Source organism: Eschscholzia californica, unplaced genomic scaffold (genome assembly GCF_041429995.1).
Source record: "Eschscholzia californica isolate CP2 unplaced genomic scaffold, dmEscCali1.0.p SCAF_3, whole genome shotgun sequence".
NCBI lineage: Eukaryota > Viridiplantae > Streptophyta > Magnoliopsida > Ranunculales > Papaveraceae > Eschscholzia > Eschscholzia californica.
The window spans coordinates 57,261,532-57,286,794 of NW_028238420.1; the positions used below are offsets into that span (position 1 = coordinate 57,261,532).

A 25,263-nucleotide genomic window follows, 5' to 3' on the forward strand; every position below is an offset into this window, starting at 1 on the left:
GCAGCCCATATGTGGACGAAGAATTTCTTACGTGGATGGTGGAATTTTGATTACTATGAGGACATATAGTTCAGGGACCAAAAAGAAAGCTGGCCACCATGTCCACCACCTCCACCGCTGACCACCACCTTCATCTTCTACTTCACCATCTTCATCCTTGGCTGTCAACCACCACTTTTCAAAACAATTTTGTTCAACTTAGTGCCACACTTGTGCATACAATTTTCGAAGTCTTTAAGGCCCATTTAGCGACGCTTTTAGCGCCTTGAGTAATACATTCATAGCAATGTTTTTTGAGGTTACTTGCGACTGTTCTAAGTGACCTTATTGTAACACTTTTGGTGAAGCTTTCGTAAATCTTTTGGTAGACGATGTTGAAGGTTCACCACAAGTGGATCGCGAAAGTGTCCTTGCCAGAATGCTGGTTGGCATTATACTGAAGTGTCCTTTACTCGGTGAAACTTCAGGCTGAAAGTGCCTACAAAAGCGTTGTCAAAAATACCTATCACACTGTCGTGAAAGTTTTCTAAGAGATTATAGACTGTGGCAAAAAAGCGTTGCTGATACTTACTTACCCAGATCCCCAAAGCCCTTTGGCTGATTTATTTCCAACGTAGGATTTTTGGAAACCATTTAACGGGATTTTAAAATTCCACAGAAATGAAATAACTAGGAATTCGTTGTGGTGAAAATTTTACAACTTTCGATCCGCTAAAAATCAAACTCTACCAGTAAAAATGTCCACTTCATAGAGAGACAGAGAGAAGAGAGAGAATCAGAGAAGAGTCTTCTTCGATTGACTTCGCCGATTGATGAAAGCAATGTTTGTTTTGTTTCACGTTAATCATCATCAACAAGTTGATAGAGCAATTGTGAATTTTAGAGAATTAGGGTTTCGGTGAGAGGAGGGTGGAGCAACGGAGGAGAGAAGATGACATCTCTTGAAATGAGTAATGGCGGAGGAGGAGCAGATCATGTAATCGAGCTGGTTAACAATGGTAGCGACGCTGAAATTTCATCATTAACTGAGGAGAGTGCTCCTCTTCTCTCCGACGGAGAGAAATCTAAGATCAACATCTTTACTATCTCTTATCCTAGACGGAAGGAAGCCAAGGTAATCAATCTCTAACAAAAATCAATCTTTGATCTCATATATGTCTTTTTTACCTCTTTCATTGTTCTTTTTGGGGATCTCTCTTCTATGTGAAATGTTCTAATATCATTTGCTTAGGTTTAATTTTGGTTGGATTATGTGAAATTGGTAATCGAATTCTATAAAAGAAAGTTTCAGAATGAAATTTGATATCGAAATTCCAACTTCAATTTGCTTAGAAGTAATTTTGTGAGGTCAAGATTAACAGTTTCATGCTAAAGGATTTTCAAGAAGATTACTTTAACAAGTTAAATATGTGCAGGAGAAAGTGTTAAATAAAACGGGCGAGTCAGAGATATCATTGTTATCTCAATTTGTTTCGTGGACGTGGGGTGGTTCCAAGTACTCTGGTTTACTATGCATGGCATTCTCCTCATTTATATACTTTTTCATGGATGTCCTCTCAGATATTTTTACAGGTAAGGAAGTACGTTATTTGCGCATAATATATGTTTGTAAACAATTTACGATAGTTCATCTGATTAAAGTACTTAATAACTTAAGTGCCAATTAGATACAACAACTCTCATTGCTCAATTATGAATTTTCCCTTTTGATTTGGTGTGAAATGATATTCAATGTAAATTAGTATGTAGATTGTAGACTGGAAGTCTTTTGATGGGTTATTATTATTTGGATAAATTTCTTTTTTGAAATTTTGAATTGATATAGAAGTAAGAGGAGAGAATATACGAAGGCTTCAACCCCTCCGAGAAGGGGGAGAGGTCAAAAAGGAAAATCACATCATATACAAAAACGTATCCCAATTTCCATCATATCGAAAAATGTTTTGTGCTTTGCCCATTGATACTTCCTGCTCCCATGAAAGATGTAGCATTTGGAATTGAAGAGGATAGTACCGTTATTATTTCTCTTTCCTTTTGAAGACGCTGACTGCTGAAAGTTCTTGCCTTCCAAATAGCCCAGACGCCTTTGGGATCAATTCAAGCAATTGACTTTTTTTTTTACTTTTGTTTCATTTGATTCCTGTCAAAGCTACTAAGATATCTTCTAATGACAATGGAAGTGAATCCACTTTCACACTTTTGATGAACTAGTACCACACATGAAAGGCTACTTCGCCGTGAATCAAGAGATGATTAGCTGACTCCTAGTCTCTCTTACACAAAGGGCATTTGTTAGAGCTAATGGTTCCTCTCATTCTCAGCAAATTCATTGTTGGGATCTTCTTTACACTTGCAGGCTAAAGGAATAAAAAACTTATCTTTTGAGGGAAATTGATCAACCAAATGATATTTAAAATAAGTCTGTCAGGTTCACTTTTCTGGTTAGAAAGAAGCTTAAACATCTTAAGACCCAAGAACTTGTCTTCGTGATTGTTAATTCACCTTCGAGAGCCCCTGTCTGAAAGCTTATGGCTGAATGCAGCTCAGCAAGGCACCAACTTCTTGAATATCCCAGTCAGTTAAATTTCTTCTCACACTAATATCCCTAAAAGAAGAAGCTCTGGTGAAATGATCTGAAACATAACGTTCCCTGTTGCTGGCCCGAGGTGAAAAATCTGGGAAAGCTATCTTTGATAGGTTGATTTATAATCCAAGTATCCAACCAGAATCTAGTTCTTTTACCATTGCCGCTCCTCATCCTTCTATCTATTTGGCGTATAATATATGGATAGTTTGGGGGTTAGGTATGGTATCCGAGACCAGATCAGTTGGGTAACATTTGGGGTACACCGATGAACAAATTTATAGTACTATATTAGTTAACTGCTCAATAAGTGCTGTCAGGCCTGACCTAGTCCATTTGGATTCAGCAACAACTTCAAATAATAGGAGTTTATATTATTTTATTTGTCATGACCTGAGGCCTGATTCTGGACCCAATTAGCTTAATGCTTATTTCTGTTCTGAAGATTGCATATTGAACTATATCATCTGACAGTGAACCATTTAAACTATAAAGTTGTCATTCCAATCATTGAGATAAAGTTGTGAGTGTTCCTTCTCCGACCCCCTACATGTTTTTATGTTAGTTTGTACTTCTTAATATGATAATTGTTTGGGCATGGTATTGGTTTTGTACTAATTGGTTTTCTTCTTTATTTATTGTGACAGTCCGACCAATTCCTTTGTTTGAAAGTGTATTTACAAGATGTACAATTATCCTGATATCATCTTTTATATGGTTAAGAAAGACTGGGCAACCAATTTTTGGTCCAACACATATGAGACATCTTCTTGTTTCAAGAGCTCTTCTGGGATTTATGTCTTTGTTCAGTTTCGTATATAGGTAACTGATACTTGAGTAATTTGACTTCTTGTTACCTGTTTATTGTTTAATCTTTCTATTCGTTTACGAGAATGCTTGATTTTCATCCTGTTAAGTTATGCAGCATTCAAAGCCTTCCTCTGTCCCAAGCAATAGTATTGAACTTCACAACTCCAATTATGGCGTCAATTGCATCAAGTGTCATTTTGCAGGAGAAGTTGAAACTTGCAGATGTTGGAGGTATGAGCTAGATTATCCTCAGTAAACCTTCACATTCTTTTGTGCACCCACACATTTACTATGAAATAAGGACAACTTTTAGCTGGAACAGTTAGTTATAGTTCTAATTCCAGCAGTACATGAGTTGGTGTTGAGATAACTGGTTAAATTTATTACCTGCTTACAAGTATTTGGCTATTTGCGAGCAGAAGTTGATTTCCCTAGGTGAAATTGATAATAATATATAAAACAGAATGGGCAAAAACTGCTTTATCTGATCCATATGTTGAACCGAGAGTGGAGTTTCATATCTCAGTTGGGTTTAGCTCAGATCAGGCACACAATACCATAGGCTGCTGAGACAATACGGATGACTTTTCAATCCTTCGTGCCATCTGTTTTCTCTTTTATAATACAGTCTCGTATCTTTCAGGAGCAAAACTTGGTGTTTGGGGTACACTTTCCCCTGATCCTGTTTTTTCTAATCTATCATCTTAAAAAAAATAAAGTAATTTGGTTTGAGCTTGTACTCTTTTACTATTCTTAAACTCTTTTGAGTTGCAGTACTGCAATTAGTTCATTTATTTCCTTTTATGAGAAAAACTATTGTGTTCTATCTCTTGCCTTCAACAATTTACCTGTTTTTTCTCATTTAGTTGCTAGTTTGATGGGAGTTCAAGTTCTTTATGATTATATTGCTTTCTGTTTATCTTTACCTCGTAAAGAACTGCTTCTTCATCGCGCAGGAAATGATTGTTCTGTTATGTCTCGTCCACTTGTCAGGTCTAGCCTGCAGCTTCTTTGGCCTGCTATTCATCTTCAGACCGGCGCTTATAAGCCAAGGTAAGTGATTGAAAGCTTATCACATCTCTGAAGTAACATTTGGGTTTATCATCAAGCCTCCAATTCATGTGGGCCTGATGATAAATATGACAACAATGAGACGAGAGCTTCTCTGGCTTCCTCACCACATTTGGTGCCCTTATCTATTTCTCTCTACAAATTTCAAAAAATAATTCTTTCTATTCCAGAAACCTTGGTTTACGGAAACTGCACTAAGGTGAAAATTGTTGTTGGCCCATTGTTATATGTCAATTGGCAATTTTCTTATGCAGGAGGGATAGCTGAAACTACAGAGTTAGGCAACAGTTATATTGTTCGGGTAAACCACCCTGTTTATGCATTTCTAGTTGGTCTACTCTCTTCGATAACGGGTGGGATCAGCTACTGCCTCATACGAGCTGGAGCAAAGGCTTCTGATCAACCTGTGTAAGATTTTGCTTTGAGGCATTTCGTATCTGACTTGTTGCATCCATTTAGTTATAGTAGCCTTAGTTTTACCGACTCATGTCGTTCTGCAATTTTGGGGATTCAAAATGAACATAACTTGCTCGAAAGAGAAAACATTGAAGACAAAACGTTAGCCAGTTATTCTAGCCGGTTAAGTTATTATCTAACTATCTAAGTATGTCTCCTTTGCGCAGAGTTACAGTGTTTTCATTTAGTCTAGTGGCTTGTCCTGCTGCAGCAATATGTACTTTTTTCTTACAGGTGGGTAGAAAAATATTCTCGGGGGTTGATTGAACTTTGTTTTGCTAATTTATATAAGATCCCAGCATTAATGTTATTTCTTTTTTATATTCATGTGCAGAATTTTGTGCTGCCAGATTTCTTTTCATTTGTTCTCATGATTTTACTTGGCGTGTTGGCCTTCTTTGGAGAGGTATATCCTGGACTCTTCAATTTTTTTTCTTGATTTTGCCTTGATCACAACAACTTCCACGTTCCCAACCACATCCAACCCAGATCACAATGATCGAGAAATAATCTGTTGATTCATTTGTTGCAGGTACTTTTAGCACGAGGCCTTCAACTTGAGAAGATCAGCAAAGTCGCAAATATGCATTACATTCAGGTCCTCTTCTTGCTTATACTAACTATTGCCTACAAAAAAAACAACGTTTTTTCTCGTGAGCTCGTCGTATATCTACATATTTCTATACTCGCACAGTCACACTTGCACGTTATGTTATGAAAAAACTGAAATAATGAAGCAAGTTCTGCACGTAAATATGCTCACGTTACTAATATGATGCACGTTTGTGTTTTCAGCCACTCCTATTGCAGATATTGGGCATGGGTTTATCAAGTCTGGCGCCTTCATTTGGAAGACTCATTGGTTGTTTGCTTATTTTGGTATCTGTATGTGGTACAATATGCCTTGGACCAGAGAAAGAGATTGAAATAGAATGAGAGAAGAAGTTCTGCCATCACATTCATACACATCTGTCTTGTTTTTGCTCTCGCAGTCATCATTGATTAGTTACAACAATCTTTAATAGAATGAATGAAAGCAGCTTTCAATTTCCCATCTGTGCATCTTTCGTTTATGTACAAGCAAAAGAATTCCTTATTTCAGTTTACTCTGTTATTTGAGGCTCAGACTGGGGGAGCAAAACTCCACACAAATATGAACAGTTGGACCAACTCATTTCAGGGCAAAGAAATCAAGGGCCAATGGCTATTTGAACCAAAATAATATTCTAACATAACTGACAATTGTTTCATAATTATCAAATATTTATCTTGCAACAAAAAAAAAACAAGTCAAAATATTTATAAAGACCAAAGTGCTTTCTTGTGCTCTTAACAAAAAAAAAGTGCTTTCTTGTGTAAACTAATTCTTATATTTTTTTTTAATAATACTAATTCTTATATTTTCTCTTTCAACTATATATAATATGTAATTTTTTTATTTAATATTGGATTCAATAAAATTTGTTTAGAAAGGATTTTTCAAACCTACTTTCAATAAAGTAAATCCAGAAAAACATATTGTTTCCCTTTTTTTACAAACGGGGTTTGCATATCATACAAACTCGGTTTACAAATTTACTAAATATATTAGAACAGTTTAAGTGCGACATTGTATTTTTAAACTCGTTCTGCAAATGCATAAGAAACGAAAAAAAATAGTTTTTCTTAGTCGTTTTTTTAAAGGATAATTGTTACGAAGGTAATAAAAAAAAGTTATTTTTAAATATACAAAGGTAATAAAAAAAAGGTTAAATATTTTCAAATCTAAAAAATAGAAGAACTAAACACAAAATCAGAAGAACTTTGGCCTGTCTGAACAATAATACAATACCCAACACCTGTTTTCTTACTGCAATAAATTATGATTATTTATACATTATTGAAAATCTGAATGCATTCGATCTTTCTTCAAGACATCCTGAGTTACATATATATTTCGATATTTAGAAAGTGCACATAGTAGTTTAATGCTGATTCAACTAAAGAAACATCTGAAAAAGATCAAGGTATTGATAAGAAAGAACCCTCAATCATTTCCAGTTACGAATTTTAGTTCTTCGTTTCCTTTAAGCTTGGATAGGCTGAATTCTCATACTTCCCATCCCATCTGCACATTTGTTCAAATACAATCAAAATTTGCAATAAGTTTTGGTTGGATGCATATGAAACGAGTCTACAACAGAAATATATATATATATATATATATATATATATATATATATATATATATATAAAGCGCCCTGTCTTTTTCTCTTAGCCATCCCTCTCTTGGCACTCCTCGTGGGCTCCAGACTGAGCAGTCTGAGGGCCTCGGACTGGCCTGAGTCCGTACTGTTCAAGCCCAATACAGATCAGACCCAGTCCGAGTGCCCCTGGACTGAACCAATCCGGGGGGCGCGAAGAGTGAGGGAGTTCCACGAGTAAAAAAGGACGAGCGCCTACAATTTATAAAATATGGGTTACATTTGAATAACTTTTCAGTATCTATCTAACAAGAACAGCTTTTTATGCTTTTCTATTTTGCAGTGAACTCATGAGTCATGACTATTCAAAAACTCATTCTGAAAATGACTTCACGGGGAGAAGTTTTCGTGCTCTTTTGAATAGGATTCACATCACCATTTATGCCTTTGTCGTGTTTATTGAAGTCATATCACACTTACCTATTTCTAATTAGCCCGAATGATTTACAGTTGTTTAGCTACAAGATTTGTACCTATTTTTGGCAAATTTAAATGCCCTAAGGATTTTGAAAATTTAAGTGGAAGCGGCTGACCTTTCGTCTGCTGTAGTTGGAACGTAAAGCTCCAATTCTTCCTTGAATGGCTCGAAAACCTGGTCTACTTTCTTACTGCTTAATTCGTCTAGTGTAGCCGGGTTCCACTGTCGTACAAAAATTCAAAAGTGAACTGGGGGTGAAGAAAAACAAGAGAAAGAAAGGCAGAGAGAGAGAGAGAGAAACCTTTGGAGCATTGTCTTTATCGATCGTTAGAGCTCTAATACCCTTTTGAAGTAGAAAATAAAAAATGTGAGTTAGATAGCCTGGTGAGAAATATGTTTTGCCATACTAGTACTACTTTATGTAGAAGATACTAATCTATTAATTACCTCATAGATATCACCAGATGCTGTTTCTCTTAGTATGTTAATCGTAAGTCTGAATTCCTTCTTCAGACATTCTTGCAGAGTTTGTTCCCTCCCTTCTCTAATCTGAAAGAATTAAGAGATGGATTATGAAAACAATGGTTTAACTTGTACTACAAAATGATGGATCAGATTATAAGAGAGTGAAAGGACTAAAGTACTAAAATTTCATATAAACCGAAGAAGAATTCTGCTGCCTCGTAGAAAAGAACTGTCGGGTTAAATATGCATAGATACTTGGTTACCAGAAATGAGGGAAAAGGAGTTAAAGAATCAACATGGTTTTTGAGCTTCTCTCCTGTGAAAGGACTAAAGCGATTAAGCAAGCTACTGGGATGTGACAATTCAAGATGGCCTGTCACTAAAAAATAAGGAGCTTTTGTAACGACTAACGAGTATTTATAACGGCTTTTTGAAAGCCGTTACGAAACACTCAATTCGTAACGGCTTTGAGGTGGGTCGTTACGTAAAGTTACTTATTTCTAACGATTGTTCTTACAAAAGCCATTATAAATAACCCAAATAAGTTGGCTGCCTATATTTGGGTATTTCTAACGGCTATGTGAAATCACAGCTGTTACAAAAACCCATATATTGGTGCCACGAATGCGCGCCGGTAAACATTAGGTGTAACGGCCTTATGGGCTATATATATAATTTAACAGAATATAATATAACATAAAGAACAATATGAGGGTATACTGATCTCAATGTTATCTCCAATCCCGTTGGAGACGATCGTTTTATACTCTTGAGCACCGGAGCTATCCACCTATTTCCCTCGTTGCTTGCCTCCGATTCCTGTACAGTAGAGTGTGTTAGTCCACTAGGAAATGAAAGTTAATAGTTACAGGCTCATAGTGCCACAATTTCTGCTTACAACACAACCATGCTTGAGCTAGAAACGTGATGCTCCCGTACATCTCAAGAACTTTTATTATTTATTCTGATCTTTTCACATGGACTTCTGCGATAATTTTGAGAAATGAATCCGATCAGTTCTCATCACGATGAACATGATTTAGCCTAGGTTGAGTGTTTGTATCGTGCCTCTGGGTTGTGTGTGTGTATGGTATGTCTAGGAGTTATTTATTTTAGTTTGTGGAGACTTATGGTTTCGGGGTTTATTATCAACCTAGAGCTGCATAAAAGAATCTTCGGCAGCAAGTCAGAAATTTTTAGAAACTTTCTATAAATACTACCTCAATCTTCAAGAATGGGGCAGACTAGAAAGAATATTCAGCTTGCCTCCTAAGCTCCTCTTCCCAAGCCTTCTTCTTCTCATTTCTTCCTCTTGCTCACTACCATCATCTACTCCAGCCTCCAGGCTTCGTTCCTTCTCCTTTCTTCTATTCCACTACCTCTCTTCTCCTTTCAAACTTCCTTTTTCTCTCATCTAATTTCATTTCTCTTCTCTAGTTTCTTCTCTCTTCTCTGGACTCTATTCTTTTCTAAGAACCTTTCTTCCCTGAAATTCTCTTTCTCTACTTTCTTTCTCTTCATTCTTCTCGTTTGCTGATTTATTTAGTCTCTTAATCTTTCCTCCTAACTCTCTTGCTTGTTCTGCTTTGCCTATAGTTGGTTTACGTTAGGAGTCGTTGTTTGGTAAAAGACGGTTGTGGTTGTTAAGACTTATTGATTGGTATTTGAATCTAGCTTGATTAATTGTTCATTGATTTAGAAATGTTAATTGTTCACTTCCTTGTTTACTCCCCACTGTTCTCCTTTTATTTGGGACTGCATCAGAACAAGACTCCTAAAATTAGAGTTATGGGCGTACTTCAAAATGATTTTTTATCAGTCTATTGGCTTAGTGAATCTCTTGTATAATATGGAAATGCTCCTTCTGGTACAAGTATTTGGCTTCATATCTCATATGCCAATATTCACACAAGTAATCTTCACCAAGGGTTTTATTATATGGAAATCTTCGGTACGACACTAAGACTATAACAGTAATACCTAAGAAATAACTTAACTAGAAGCAGAAGAATATGAAAGTAAACACCACTCTAACTACAATTCCAAAATGTAAATATATGTAAAAGACTAAAAGTTAGTAACAATGCAATGGATATTACAAACTCACAAATGATCTTATAATCTCCACTACCGACTCCTTTGAAAAGCACTCGTCTATTATTGTTTGTCTGCAAGAAGAAACCGCGTCGAAAGAACAAAGTTAAAAACTAACAATCAGGAAAAGAAAACATACAAAATGATACATGAGCAAATTCCAATTACTTGTGTAAGATACTATCTGCGTCGGGCTTAACATCTAATGAGAATTCCTCAATTACGGACTTGACTGCATCCTCGTTACCTGAGTTTAATTCTATGAGTCGCCTCTCGAGCTCAGGTAATTTCTAGAAAACAATAGTAACAAGTTTTAGTAAATCAAGGAATTTGGGATGAAGTATTGAAAATGGAGCTAACCCAGGAGAAAAGCTGAGAAATTTCAGGAGTAAAAGAATATCAAGATAGCCTTATAGGATGTCTTATTTCCGTTTAACTCCAATAACATAGTATCCCAAGTAATCTGTAATAACCATTAGGAGGAACTACTACAAGCCTAGCCCGAGCTAGACTACTACTTTTTCTCTTAGAGGGACTCAATAGGATCATATATTTTGTACTAATCAATCCAGGTCAATCCATCCTTTAGAGTTGAACTTTCACCTCAGAAGGGACAAAGTGAGTAGCAAGCCCAGCTGCAACTAATTCCTTCCCATTCAGTCTAGCACCTGTTAATGCCAAGTATTCTCCTGCGAAATTTTATAACCCAAACATCAAAATCCCTATAAAAAACTCCATTTGACCTCTCGTGCCACCACATGGAGCTACAATCTTACCCAAATGCCCAGGGAGACGCGAAAACATGTATGAGAAGCTGCAATCAGTGTGGAATCCAATACTTGCTTCAGGCATGGAGAAAATCTACAAAGCAATAGTACCACTATTACTTCCAAATAGTTCAGCTGTTTTCTTGCAAAATTGGAAAAAAGAATGAAAAAAAAACAGTATAGCAAGCAAAAAAGTAAAACCAAAAAAAGCAAAAATACCCACAGTTTTTTCTGTCACAACAGAAAACTTCAAAGGGGCCATTAATGACGCACCTCCACCCATCGCTAGTCCATGAACAAGAGCCACCTGAGATGACCAATGATAGCTGATTAATGAACTTGTACAATGACGCAGGCTCGGCAAAACCACGTAAAAATCGTTGGTTGTCTTCTAATTGAAGACGAAATTAAAGTTTGTGTACCTGAGTTTTCTTATAGGTGTGATTATGATAACACAGCCAATACATTCTATACACAACTTCAAGGCAAGCATCATCTGTGAGAACCCCATTTTCAACCAGTCCTTAAACTTATCACTTTGACAACAATAATGAAGATTGTGATGTTTCAGGTAATGAAACATTAAGGGAAAACTAATTTCTTACACGAATTCCTTCGTTCATAGAACACTTTTAAATCCCCACCAGCCGAATAAGCTCGCCCAGCTCCCTTGATACGAGAAACCATTGTAACCCATTTGGATTGTAAAAGTAAATTCAGAAACTTGATGAAGAAAAAATGTGATACCCCCAAAGAAGATAATCAAGTTGGAAAGTAAAAAACTAACCTTGAATATTACAAGCTCTACATTATCATCTTTCTCCCATTTTTCTAGGTTTTCAGCAAGCAGAGAAACCTAATAATAAACAAGTATGGCTGTAAAGTGTAAACTACAAAAGGCACATTTGGTTTGAAATTTAATTAAAATTTGGAATACATACCACTTTGGGTGAAATGACATTCAATTGACGAGGCCTGTTCAAAGTGATTAATCTCACATGGTTCACTTCTTCTAAAAGAACAACCTAATAAAGTACAAAGTAACAAACTAATTAAGTGATTAAACTAGAGAGAGAGAGAGAATTAGAAAGATATAAAATTGATAAAATGAAAGAGATTATAAGTACACCTCTTCTGAAATTGAATGTTCTTGTGCCATTGAAACCAAACTAAAACAGAGCAATTCTAAACTGAAAATAGATCTGGAAAAAGATATCACACTAATAAGATCAAAAAGGAATAGAAAGAAAATAAAAAGATTGTAAAATTGGGTAGATAATTACTCACCAAGAGGAATGAACTAGGTTTGGGTAGCTTAGGAAAAATGAAGAAGAAGAAAGAAGTGGGGGGTTTATGGAATTGAATGAAAAATTATAGGGGAATTCAATGAGTGCAGCAGTGGGTGGGTTGTTTATGGAATTGAATTTTAAAGCTTTGAAAGAAGAAAGGAAGTTTACCTACCACCGCGGTCTGCTACAAAGTCTCAACTACCACCGGTGGTAGATTCCAAACACAACCTTTAAGGGGTAGTTCTTCTCGACATTTGTGGGAATGGGAATGTCTATCAATGTTTTTGTTATTGGTTGAGAGCATTTGAAAGGCTAGCCCAGAAATAAGAATATTTTCCGAGGTATAAAATTTTAACAGGAAGATGCGAAATTTTGAAGATTTTAGCAGAAAAGAAATTTTCTGGAGAATCTTATATTAAAGTTTGTTTTACAAAAAGTCCAAAAACTTTTTACTTTTTTTCTGTTCGGTCCTTTTTTTTTCTTTGGCCTTCTTTGAGAGAGAAAAACCTAAGGACCATCAACAAATTTCGATTTCTATACAAGCTTCAAATATGGTGCATTCAAAACCTTCATCATAGAACACTTTTAAATCCCCACCAGCCAAATAGGGTTTAGGTATTGGACTAATGATTCCTTTTGTCAAAACCTTCATCATAGAACACTTTTAAATGCCCACCAGCCAAATAGGGTTTAGGTATTGGACTAATGATTCCTTTTGTTGAAAACGTCTTCGTGTTGCAGAACTAATGAGGGACTCACGAGCATTTCGTGAGTTGGAGAACCACAAAAAGTTTTGTGAATATACTACTACCCGCGAACTGTTTGGAATATTTTATTATGTAAGTCTAAAAATCAGAAAGTGGACCAATCTGCTCAAGTGTCCCCCTCTCGTGATGTGGCTTGTACCGGTAGGGGAAAACCATATTATGTCTGAACTTGTCCGACATCAGAAGTTACACTCCAAACCTTAGAGAAGTACGAGGCAATAACCTAATTTGTCTGAAGACAGGCCAAACGAGCCAGGTGCTGAAATCTCTACCAAAGAGAAGGCGAAAAAGCACGGGACGACACAGGCAAAGAGTCAGAGGAGGCAAAGAAGCGACAAAAGGACTCTTGAGAGTTAGTTTCAGCCAATCTAGCCGAGTTTCATATTCTGCTTCGTTATTGCTTTACAACAAACTTGAATTACCGTAACCAATAGTTATGTCAAAAGTTAATGGTTACAGCAATCTTCCTGTGGCTTGCCTCCAACTATGCATAAGTCTTGTTGTTTGCCTCAAGCTACCCATCTTGTTTTACAGGCTCAACCGTATTCGAAAGCCTTCTCCTTCAAGTTCTGTTATTGCCAGTTTGCCACCATTAAGCTCTCTAGATGCTCTCATCAAAAAAAAAAAAAAAAAAAAGCTCTCTAGATGATAAACCTAGATGTACAGCCGAAACAAATACATTATCATTTTTTATTTTGGCTTTTTCAATACGTAAAAAAGAAAGGTAATGGTGAATCTGTAGAAAGAGAGCATTTCTATATGAATTAGAATTTCTGAATACAATCCCCATTCTTTACATTTATAATATAAAAAGTATACATTCGTTTAACTCAAAAAGACAAATGTACACATTTTATTTCTCCCTTCAAATTCTTAATTGTAAGTAGCGCCAAACAAAGTTCATTTATGATACAGCAATCTCCTAGTTCATATCAAACTCTTCTTCATTTAATCTGCAAAACTAATATACTTTAATAGAACCTGCAAATAATAACTAGAAATAAAATTAAGAGTAAGAGATAGAGAGCCTCAGAATTGCAGAAATGTCAACAAAAGGCAATAAGCCTATTCAGTCCCGAAAGATGGTGTTTTTATATCTGATTTCCTCACTGGCAGCACAACTCAATAATATTTAATATTAAACAAACTATAAAACAAAATGCATTAAAAAAAGTTAGAGAAAGAGAGAGAAGAAATGTATGCCTCATGGCCAGTCCCAAGAGGTAATGGCAACAACGCTGCATCCCCAAGGCGATGGAATATGAGACCGTTCCCTTTAAAACGGTGAATCAAATTAATGATCCAACTACGTAGTCAATAGAAACTCTTTTTCCGACGTTTACTTTTGAGTTTTACGAACATTGTAATAAAAAGTTCGCCCCATTTTAACAAGTTAAGAGATTTTCAGCCAGAAAATCATCTCCGTCGTTTTCAAACCCTAAAAAATAAAATATGAATGAAGAAGTCTCAGGTAATCAGCCGTGTTTTAACATCAATTATGATCAGCCGGTAATTCCAAATAATGTTTCATCTTCATTGACTTCAAAATCAAAATAAAAATTGAAACTTTAAAAAATGTAATCGCAGTAAACGGCTCTGTGAATGAATGGGATTAAATCAGTTCACAGATTCCTATCAGCATACGAAATATGAAATTTGTTTAGGTCCAATCATAGCATTGTCGGTCATTGTCATTTCTTAGACTACCGTCAACGTGGCATCGGACCAAACCAATCGGAAAAAAAAACTAAAATTGAAGATTGAAGAGACTAATGAAAAACCCTCAGATTCCCTTTCCAAATCACACACACAACGAAAACAAAACATTCCGACCACAAAAACTTAACGAGATCGAACCAGAAACCAGTAACGAAAACGTAAGAAGTGGTGGCGGGTGAGATGAAAACGCTGCGTTTAGAGTGTCATACGGCACTTCCTATCAATGGGTTTGCTTCCTCATTGGGGTTTTTCTTCATCTCTTTTTCTCTAAAACTTCAAATGAATTTGAAACAGAAATTAAAAACAACAATCTAATGTAACCTACCTGTGACTATAGATATAACAAGGTTTGCTAGATTTGAAACTAGGGTTCATAAGAAATGAAACTACAGATCAAAGAGACGATAGGACTAGCGGCGAATACTGTGTTTGTAAAGAAGAGTAAGGGGCGTTTATATAGACTTCTAAACCCTAAACCTAACGATCTCGGCGGCTACTTACTTGACCAACCCAACAAAATTTTGGCGTAAATTAAGCCGTTGGATTTTCATTTTGGCATGATTTCGCGTGGCGAGTGTTAGGCAAAGTAGCCAACCTAGTTCGGAGGCCAATAGGGGTGGCAATTTGGTCCGAACGGGCGGTTTTTTTTTTCAACCCCGCCCCTAATGGAACGGGTTTTACCGACCCGTTTATCAAACAGTTCGGGTTTGGTATGAAGTTAAAAAAATAATCGGTTCGGGGCGGGTTTGGTATTAGATAGTAAACTCCGCCCCGAACCGATTAGTATTAATATATTGAGTTAATTCCTATATGGCCCCCTACTTTGTGACCAGCTTCCTTTATGGCCCCCTTTTTTTCGTAAATTCAAATATGACCCCTTATTTTCAAGTAAATGTCATTACTACCCTTCTTAATTTTAAATTTAAAACATTTAAAAAACATTATTTCCACCTCACCCCTCTCTCTCTCTCTCCACCTCATCTCTCTCTACAACTCACCCATCTCTCTCTCTCCAATTCACCTCTCTATCTTTCCAAGTCACCTCTCTCTCTTCCAAGTCACCTCTCTCTCTCCCTCCAACTCACCTTCATCTTCCCCGTTTAAGGTCGCCGGCCGGAAAATTTTCCGGCCGGCGACCTCCAAAAAAAAAAAAAAATTTTCCTCTCATCTCTCTCTCTCTAAAAACTCCGGCGAAGGGGGTTTCCCAAGGTCTGCCGTGAACAGACCAGATCTGGTCTGTTCACGAGCAGATCTTTCAAGGTCTGCTCGTGAGTTCCCGAGCAGACCTTGAAAGATCTGCTCGTGAACAGACCAGATCGGTCTGTTCACGAACAGACCTTGAAAGGTCTGCTCGTGAACAGACCGATCTGGTCTGTTCACGATCTCCGGCGAAGGGAAACCCCCTTCGCCGGAGTTTTTAGAGAGAGAGATGAGAGGAAAATTTTTTTTTTTTTTTTTTTTTGGAGGTCGCCGGCCGGAAAATTTTCCGGCCGGCGACCTTAAACGGGGAAGATGAAGGTGAGTTGGAGGGAGAGAGAGAGAGAGGTGACTTGGAAGAGAGAGAGGTGACTTGGAAGAGAGAGAGGTGAGTTGGAAAGATAGAGAGGTGAATTGAAGAGAGAGATGGGTGAGTTGTAGAGAGAGATGAGGTGGAGAGAGAGAGAGGGGTGAGGTGGAAATAATGTTTTTTAAATGTTTTAAATTTAAAATTAAGAAGGGTAGTAATGACATTTACTTGAAAATAGGGGGTCATATTTGAATTTACGAAAAAAAGGGGGCCATAAAGGAAGCTGGTCACAAAGTAGGGGGCTGTAGACGGTGAGAAGTCTACGGGTCGGAAGTCAGAAGGTCGGTAGCTGAAACGTCTTCTGGAATTCCAAACGTCGAGTTCTTGATTGATAGGCACCATCAACGTGTGAAAGAAACCTGCAAAAGAAGGTGAACAGACACAAACAAACCCGTGAAGGCTTGGGGGGACACCGGGATGGTGCCTGCCAAGGGCCCTCCGACGGTCAAGTCAGCAAAGTATTACAATAGATAATAAATGAAAAGCCGAGGGTATAACCGTTGATGTGTAATCGGAGAGTGGCTAGGCTCGTAGAATGACCGGAGTTCGAATCTACGGGAGTGAAATGATCAGAAGTATGAGAGTAGATGTTACCAGTAGCGTCGAGCAAGAAGAAGGTTGTGATCTCCTCGAAGACGTCTGGAAGCGTCGAGCAGGAAGCGTCGAGCCGGGAGCGTCGAGCCGGAAGCGTCGAGCAGGAAGCGTCGAGAAAAGATAAGCTTTAACACCCTTGAGGCGTCTAGTAGAGTCGAGGACCAGAACCAGGTGAACTTGTATGCAAACGTCTCGAGGATAATCGAAGAACAGAGGGCGAGTGGAGAAGAAGAAGTTGTATGAGTTGCTTTGCTCTGTATTCCATGATCTGAGAAATGAAAGTGCTCCTCTTTATATAGGCTTGAGGAGTGATCCGTTGGGAGGAGTAAAGGCTGACCGTTACGGAGTAAATGCACGTCAAGATACCTGGGATATGGTGACGTGTACGCTGGCTGTACATGCACAACGGTTGTGCATGTTCTCTGGCAACTACTCTGATTGTGCATGCGCATGGTCTCACATTTATGTGAGACGTTACCATGTTATGCATGTCATTGATGGGGGATAATTGTCTCTGAGGTTACGTTGACCAAGTCAGATATCTTTGTCATTACGGATATATTTGACATGTGGAGTATCTCTTCATTAAATAATCTCTTACACGTGGTACGTGGAGATATAGACGTGTCGAGCGCCAGACGTGTGGAGATTCGGGCGTGTGGGGCTTTGTGCACGTGGGAACTCTTTGCACGTGATTGGGCCTTGACACGAGTTTTAGGGTCTAGTTGACGAGTACCCATTAAGAGACTTTTGGGCTGGGCCCGAACAAGGACAAGCGAGCTGGGTTGGGCTTGACGTCCCGATGGGCATTTTATCGTCGAGGGCCCAGGTGTAGTTTTTGGTCAACACAGGGGCCATATAGGAATTAACTCTAATATATTAAATATATGTTTTATTTAAGGTTATGTTTCTAAACATTTAGTCTTATATTATCAATTTGACTATGTTATGTTTTATATTATTTAAGTAGTTGTATTGTTTATGATTGATGTACTCAAAATCTTATAAAATTTTGTTAACGATTGTTATGTTACTTCAAACTAAAATAACTTTTGTGAAACAAAATATATTAAACGGGTCGGGACGGGGCGGTAATGGTTTAGCAATTTTTAATTGGGGCTGGTATGGTAATTGAATATCCACCCCGATTAATTATTGGGACGGTAATGGTAAAACCCGTTTGCTGACGGGACGGAGTTCGGAAGGGGATGAACCGTCCCAAACCCGCCCCATTGACATCCCTAGAGGCCAACTCCAACCAGGGAGGGGCGTAGGCCCAAAATTCAAATTTAGACGCTTCACCCCTTAACCCAACCCAGGTCTGTTGGGATTGAGCTGAGACTCAGTCCCAAGAGGAACCATCGGTCGACTTAAAGTATTGAGTTGTTGACTGACGGCGCTTGTCACATGACCGTTGAGATCCAATGGTTACGTGACCAGGCATCTGTGTCGTTGGAGCACATCCAACCCCAATTAGTATTTTATTTTTACTCTAATTAAACTCACACATTACTAACTAAATTTGTGAACATTTAATTAATTGGTTGGGTAGAAAAAGTGCGAAATAAAAAATCTAGAAAAAACTTTTTCAAAAAGGGTGAAACACATGTTTCGTACATGCATAAGATCACCCACATTTTTCGCACACCTACAAAAAAAATTACTCACGTATTTGACGTAAGCACATTTTTTAGGCTTAAGCCCCTCAAGGGTTGGAGTCGATTTTTTGAAGCCTTGATTTAATTTTGAATAGAAAATGTGATTTTTTTGGGTCTAAACCCCTCTTGGTGGAGTTGCTCCCAGTCCCAGCTCTCTTCATTTTAAGGTTATACATTTCGCCACAAATTTGGAACAAAAAAAAAAATCTACAGGACTTATTTATTTTCAACTTAAAAAAATGTTTTTTTTTAGTCCTTAGTCTTCATCTTCTTCCTTACTTTCGGCCACAAATTTCGAGCTTTTGATTTTAATTTGGATACAAAAAGTGATTTTTTGGGTCTAAGCCTCTCTTGGTCGGAGTTGTTCCCACTCTTCAATTTTAAGGTTATACATTTCGCCACGAATTTGGGACAAAAAAAATCTACAAAACTTATTTACTTTTAACTTAAAAATTTGTTTTTTCGTACATGCTCTAAGAGGTCTCCCTCTATTCATTTTAAGGTTATACATTTCACCACAAATTTGGGACAAAAAAATCTACAGGACTTATTTATTTTTAACTTAAAAAAATTGATTGTTTCTTAGTCGTTAGTCTTCATCTTCTTCCTCACCTCCACCCACAAATTCTGACCACCACCAGACACCACCCCTAGTTTTAGGCCTTTGCCACCATAATTTCAGACCACCACCTACATTTTATCTTCTTTCCTCCACACTCTCTATTTCCCTACCTTCTTCATCTCCTTTCTAGAGCCCCCTATAAATCCGAAGAAAATGACGCGGTGAAAGCCCTCAGATCTGATTCATCTTCTCAATTACTATTTAGTATTGGCAACCTAACTCACATAACATCCCTTGGATCTTAAGCATTACATTGCACCCAATGCCAGTGGTACAAAGATAGGGGTTAGCAGAAAACTCCTTAACTCCATCGATGCTTTTGGGATAACGTGTATTGAATTCTAAAGTTGAAGTGGTAAAAAAATTTTAGATATAATCAGATCCGCAAATAGAGAAAAGACGAAGAAGTAAAAAATCGAATCCCATAAAATAATCAAAAAGGAAAAAATCAGATTACTCGATAGATGAAGTATATATATAAATCACCAGTGAAAAGCCCTAGATCAAGCATGTTGAAAAAGAAATTCTCTTTTGCAAAGACCCATAAAGTCCAATAGAACTAGTGTTTATCGAGGAAGATATTGGTGAATAAATGTTTGTTCATGTCGGTCGAGTTAGAAGTAGAAAAATTCATACATAATTAAAGACAAATCTTATACAAAATTCGTGGAATAACAAAGCTCGCAACGACTGACAAATCTTTTATCATTAATTTACTTTTTTTTTTTCCAGTATTTCAGTTACATTTGAGTTTAAAAATCTATTTAGATTTTCAATGAGATACATATATCGGTCCATTCCAATTTCAAATAATAAATTGACAAGAAAAAAATTTACATCAAACAATAATTTTTTTTAAAAAGTAATCATTAATTTTTTTTTTTAGAAATCGGCTTCGTTCTACGTTAGTCGTTATAAGCCGTTGATACATCATGAAGATGCCATAAACATGATAACCGCTTAAGTTAAACTAATAATGAAGGTGGTCCAAAGCCAACAACATGAACGAGGTCTAAGTCCGACAAATTTATTACATAATTTTATACGTTTAATAATCTAAATTCAATAACCATAGATTCCACATCTATTGGAAATTGAACCTAGGATCTCAAAAGTTTGTTTTGAAGTTTATGTCGATACTATCAATCATTAAATTAGAATGGGATAGATCCAGTAAATTAGGGCTCGTAGCCTCAAATATGACCGTTGGAGACCCCCAACAGTCATATTGGGTGCGAGGAGCCCCTCCACTCAGGATCTCAACCTCATGGGGAGCCCAACCCCTGAACTCTCCCTCGTACGAAGGTCATTGGAATTTTTGACCGACCGACTACTCTATCGAAAAAGATGATGATGTGGCGAGAGAGTTGACGTGGCAGAGAGAGGTGATGAGACGGAGGAGAGAGAATAACTGACACTTAACAATAACGGAAAAAGGGGCCTTCTCAGTATTATCGATAAAGTAGGGGGCTACGCGGGAAGCTGGTCACAAAATAAGGGGCCTCGAGGGAAATAACCCTTTGTTTTTTTAATTTGGGACGGGAAAGAAAGGCAGAGTTCCTGACTTCTCAATTCGTCACCAGCAAGGAGGAGCCGAGAGCAAATCTCCACTTTCTTTCTCAAGGATTTGTTGTGAGGACTTCATTTTGAACTTTCTCCCTCAAGGTTTCGGTTGGTCTTATTCTAACCCAATCAAGGAACCGAGCAGCCGAGCAACTAGGGATTTATCTTAAATCTTCACTCTCTCTCAAGGATTCAGTTGGTTGATCTTTCAATTCACGAATACTCCAACGTTAGGGATACTCAGATTTCTGGTGAGTACTTGATACTTGATGAAATTGCAGAGATGGGTTGGGTTGTAGGATTGTACACCAATTGTTTGATGAAATTCCTCCTTTAAGATTTTGTTTGCAGAAACCCTACATTCAGAAACAAATCTAGGGTATTTGAAATGGGAAACGGGAAGTTGCGTTTTGAATTAGTGAAAGATTTAGCCTTTTACACTAATTGCTATTGTTCTAGATTTATCATGTATCAGTCTATGTTTAAAATGAAATTCTTGTGCTCATAATTCAGCCGATCTATTTGAACATTTAATTTTAGTTGAGATCAATAAAAAACAATTGATGTTTGTTTAATCTCTGTTTTAGGTCGATTTTTGGGCACCAGAAGAGTTCAATTTTTAGCATGAATAAACTACTGGACTTTGGAAGAAAAGCTTTGTTTTATGTCAGGGTCCTCTCTGGATATGAAGAAAAAAGAATTAGGGCTTTCAGACTGCAACTCCAAAAGCAACTTGAAGAGGTAAGGTCAATCTCCTCTCTTTCTTCATTTTGTGGTTCCCACAAACCTGTAAACTGAAAGACAATGCGCAAGTTCCGTCCATGGCCGGAAACTTACAGAAAGGAGTTTTTCTCCTCCCAAGCAGGCGAGTAATCTACGTAGGTCAGGTATCTTGCCAATTCCTTTCCCCTATTCCAGTGGTACAAGGAACCTTGCACAGGCTAGAGAAATAGGTTTATTCATCATACCATGTCTGGAGAATAAAATAGACTTCGGAACAAATGTTACAAGACACTACTCCTTGCGCATCGCGTACTGGATTCCCCGTACCCTTTTGGGTGGGTACGCGATCCAGTACTCCGAATTTGGCTTACTGCGATCTTTAGCTGTAATAAAGCACAACTAGTTTAGTAGTTTACTACAAAACGTTATAGTTAAGATATTAAGTTTTATAGAGATAGAATGTTCGAGATTAGGTGTATCTATTCTATGTGCGTTACACAGAGCATATATTGCTGGAAAAATAGTTCAAAATGTACCTCAACTGAAAGTAGCATACTGAAGAGGTATACCCCTACCATCATATATGCAGATAGTTGCGTATACTATAGCGATCCGCATTTCAGATAATATTGTTTCAGGAACGTAGATACATGTACACATATACAACAAAAGTATGTATAGTATGATTTGAACTTGCCCAGTTGATCAACTAAAGATGAATGATGAATCTAGTCTTCTGGGTTATAGATTAAATTGTCTGAATCTAGGATTAAGGCACTAGTACGATTAACATGATTTGGAACAGTTTAACGGAAGATGGGTATTGGTTTCTCTCTCTCTCTCTCTCTTTTTTTTTTTTTTTTTTTTTAAATTTCCATATAATATTTGAGAACCAATCCTTTTCGTTGTCACTCTTTTTGGGCACAGACACTCTATATATCCCCCACCTTTCTGTTTTCTCTTGCTTTTCGTCATAATTTTCCAATCTTGCGTGCATAAAGCCTCAGGATCCCTCAATACTTCTCTTTAGGTAGGCAGTGATTATTATCTGTTACTTAGTTTCTTCCTACGTTCAGGACTTGTTTTTTTTTCTGGGGAATTCATGCGTTGGCAATTTGAAAGAATAATGACGAACAATCGAGGCGATCCACATGCACGTGACAAAAATACAAACACCTTACATTTAAGAACCGATTTCTTATGAAACCTGTTTTTGTTTTTAATCTTTTCATCTATGTTATCTAAGTTTTGTCCACCACCCTTTGGTGCAGCGGTTAGACACCCCTCTTAAGCCCATGAGGTTATGGGATCGAGTCTTGGTGGAAGCATTTTGCCATCAAGATTTATCCCATGTAATTTAGGCAATATATATAGTAAAATAATATAATAAATTTGTCGGGCTTTAGGCCTCTTTCATGTTGTCTGGTTTTAGGCATCTTTCATTATGGTTTAAATTAGGCAGTTATCGTGCTCATCACATCTTCATCACTTCATGATGTATCAATGCCTTGTAACGACTAACGTAGATCGTAGTCGATTTCTCCAAAAGAAAATGTTATTCAAGTTTTTGCAGGATTTCAAATGGTGGTATTCTTAATAGGTAAGACCCTAAAGTACCCATCTAGCAAATCATTTCTGAGATAATCATTGGACCTTTCCTAAAGGATGAACAACTGAGGAAAACAATAAAGAATAATGGTGTTATGTTGCAAAATTGCCTGCCAACTATGGAAAGTTCCCTGTATTGGTTGTGTCCTCAACCCAGCCCGTGGACAGTTTCTTATATGGTCGTGTTGCATATGCCACACTCTACCCACTCACTACCAGATTTCTGCCATGACTTTTTTTTTTTGAAACTTAATGCCATGACCTTTTGAACCAAATATGTTCTTTGAAGGAGTTAATTATATTTGTATGAGATATCTTGTGGAGGAGTGGTAGTTCAAATTTGTAATAAGATTTTACTCTTGATGTGCTAGAAGATAATTTTTTACCTCGAGATAACACAAGATGTCAGGAAAGATTTTTAATTGAAGGTGAATGGTATGATCCTTTAATTAGTTATAGAACTTTAAGTACGTTCAGATCTGTTAGAAGTTTTCCATTATTTACAGCCTTAGTACTCGGAATAGAAGATGTGGATCAATGCCGATAAACAGAGAAGAGAAAAGATGCAAACTGATGTGATAAGTTGCCTTCTGTGGCCACTCGCATCAAGTTATTCTCTTTTTTTCTTTCTCAGTCTATTTTCTGTGTTTCTTTCTGCCGTTTCGTCATGAAACATGACATACGAGTTATGTAGTTTTAAACTTTCCAATTGAATGGTAATTTTCTTAGTCATGTCATGTAATAGTCATCTATGCTGTTTTTGTTTGGCTCTCATACATCTTTCCTTTTTGTCCAGGCAAATGCAAAAAAGGCCTCCTTAAGAAAAATCCCAGAGCAAGCTATCTTGGGGGAGGTTCGCCGTATGGTGGAAGAAATGCAAAACCTTAACAAAAAGCTGGAAGAGACAGTAAGCATATTTCAAATGCTTCTTTTCCTTTTCTCTTCTCCCCAATAGTGACTGAAACATAGTTAAAACCATGAGTTTTAGGTGGCCGTATTATGGAGATATGATCCCATATTGCATTGCTAGCAATAACATACACCATTTCTCTCTTCTACAACTTATGCCGCTTTAATTATGCAAAAAGACGAGCATCGCAACAACATAAATGTTTACCTCCAGAAAGCTAGTGTGGAATTTAACTGAAAAAATATACTCACTATCCGATCCTCATTCTCGCTTCTTCCTCTCCCGAGAAAGAAGTCACCCGTGTGCAAATCACGTATCTATGCTTTGTTGAGAATTATTGGAAAATCGTTAGATGCATATACTGTCTGTAATGATGGTATTGTCCCTGCTTTTTCTACCAAAAGTCAGCCCATTAAGTGCATGGTTTTATTTCCGGCAAATACTCCACGAGCCCACCCATAAGGGCTCAACGCTTGCTAAGTTTGAGCTCCTACCTATAGCTCAGTATCTGCATGCTCCTCCAAGTGATGTGGGATATTAAATATACTGCTGTTGCTGCACTACATGGAAATGTGCACTCTCTGGTGTATATTAATCTGTATTTTCCCATTTTGGTGGCTGCGTGATTTGTGAACTAAACTATCACTTTCTTATTTCTCAAACTGCTAAGAAAATGTTTGTTTCTATTGCAGGAAGCAGCCATTGAAGAATACTTCAAGCCGATTGACAAGGAAGCGGAGATCATAATGGACATGCAACTTAAAGGAGAGGAAAGTAAGATGAAGAGGATGGTGAAAGCCATGCAAGAGCAAGCTTTGTTGGAGAATGCTGAAAAAGAGCGGATGATGGCCGAAGTTTCTAATACCAATATGGTTGATGATCAACAACAAAACCATGATAAAACATCTTCTAAACCCACCAACCAATTATAAGATGAGACGATCGCATATCGTGTTTGTCTTGAATGAAATAAAAGAGGATTTTTGTTAGTGAGGCCCTTGTAATGGTTGTTACTGTAAGATATAAGCTCTGAGTGGAGAAATATTTTTGTTCTTCTTTTACCTTTCCTTTTGTATGTTTTCCAATTTTCATCCACCTAGAACATTTGAGGGAAGAACGAAAATTCCAAAACCCCAACATATTTGGGTTTTATTTAATACATTGGAGAAGTCTTTTTGCTTATCTTGGATGTCATTGCTTCACACTCACCAATCACTAATGTCATCAAAGCTTCAAGGGCAAGTGTGTCTAAACTGCGCACGTGTTTTGAACATACTGAAACCATGATTTAAGAATTCTTCTTTTTCTTCACCCGTTAGAATTTCTTCAAGTCTA

The 25,263-nt window shown here is 37.3% G+C and overlaps 3 protein-coding genes and 4 non-coding genes across 9 annotated transcripts; 2 read left to right on the forward strand and 5 right to left on the reverse strand.

The window, feature by feature from the left end:
* Positions 1–50: 50 nt before the first annotated feature.
* On the forward strand, positions 51–5,973 carry LOC147552298 (Nodulin MtN21 /EamA-like transporter family protein). The gene is made up of 10 exons (XM_086669272.1): positions 51–1,114; positions 1,416–1,572; positions 3,232–3,406; positions 3,510–3,625; positions 4,388–4,447; positions 4,720–4,873; positions 5,089–5,155; positions 5,256–5,327; positions 5,454–5,519; positions 5,717–5,973. Exons 1-10 carry the CDS (start codon positions 932–934, stop codon positions 5,855–5,857), a joined length of 1,191 nt encoding a protein of 396 aa, XP_086525398.1. The 5' UTR covers positions 51–931; the 3' UTR covers positions 5,858–5,973.
* Positions 5,974–6,749: 776 nt separating this feature from the next.
* On the reverse strand, positions 6,750–12,706 carry LOC147552299 (ATP-dependent caseinolytic (Clp) protease/crotonase family protein). 3 transcript variants are annotated; one of them, XM_086666288.1, is made up of 16 exons: positions 12,196–12,706; positions 12,038–12,110; positions 11,850–11,933; positions 11,696–11,764; positions 11,514–11,577; positions 11,331–11,404; positions 11,132–11,215; positions 10,918–11,002; positions 10,745–10,830; positions 10,310–10,431; positions 10,155–10,215; positions 8,768–8,866; positions 8,030–8,131; positions 7,884–7,925; positions 7,698–7,804; positions 6,750–7,028 (listed from the first exon to the last, which is right to left on the reverse strand). In XM_086666288.1, exons 2-16 carry the CDS (start codon positions 12,065–12,067, stop codon positions 6,971–6,973), a joined length of 1,167 nt encoding a protein of 388 aa, XP_086522414.1. In that variant the 5' UTR covers positions 12,068–12,110; positions 12,196–12,706; the 3' UTR covers positions 6,750–6,970. The 3 variants fall into 3 exon arrangements, with proteins under 3 accessions (XP_086522414.1, XP_086522415.1, XP_086522416.1); XM_086666289.1 differs by having other exon boundaries at positions 12,366–12,542; XM_086666290.1 differs by having other exon boundaries at positions 12,370–12,499.
* A 1,282-nt stretch (positions 12,707–13,988) lies between these two features.
* LOC147552300 (small nucleolar RNA SNORD96 family) lies at positions 13,989–14,080 on the reverse strand. The gene has a single exon (XR_015239021.1). It is a non-coding gene; the product is annotated as a small nucleolar RNA SNORD96 family (small nucleolar RNA).
* Positions 14,081–14,423: 343 nt separating this feature from the next.
* Positions 14,424–14,507, reverse strand: LOC147552301 (small nucleolar RNA snoR77Y). The gene has a single exon (XR_015239105.1). It is a non-coding gene; the product is annotated as a small nucleolar RNA snoR77Y (small nucleolar RNA).
* Positions 14,508–14,537: 30 nt separating this feature from the next.
* LOC147552302 (small nucleolar RNA snoR2/U65) lies at positions 14,538–14,691 on the reverse strand. The gene has a single exon (XR_015239088.1). It is a non-coding gene; the product is annotated as a small nucleolar RNA snoR2/U65 (small nucleolar RNA).
* Positions 14,692–14,742: 51 nt separating this feature from the next.
* On the reverse strand, positions 14,743–14,930 carry LOC147552303 (small nucleolar RNA Z112). The gene has a single exon (XR_015239061.1). It is a non-coding gene; the product is annotated as a small nucleolar RNA Z112 (small nucleolar RNA).
* A 5,691-nt stretch (positions 14,931–20,621) lies between these two features.
* Positions 20,622–25,110, forward strand: LOC147552304 (transcription factor IIIB). Its single transcript, XM_086668719.1, has 4 exons — positions 20,622–20,938; positions 21,275–21,428; positions 23,815–23,925; positions 24,621–25,110. The coding sequence occupies exons 2-4, from the start codon at positions 21,312–21,314 to the stop codon at positions 24,858–24,860; spliced, it is 468 nt and encodes a 155-aa protein (XP_086524845.1). The 5' UTR covers positions 20,622–20,938; positions 21,275–21,311; the 3' UTR covers positions 24,861–25,110.
* Positions 25,111–25,263: the final 153 nt, after the last annotated feature.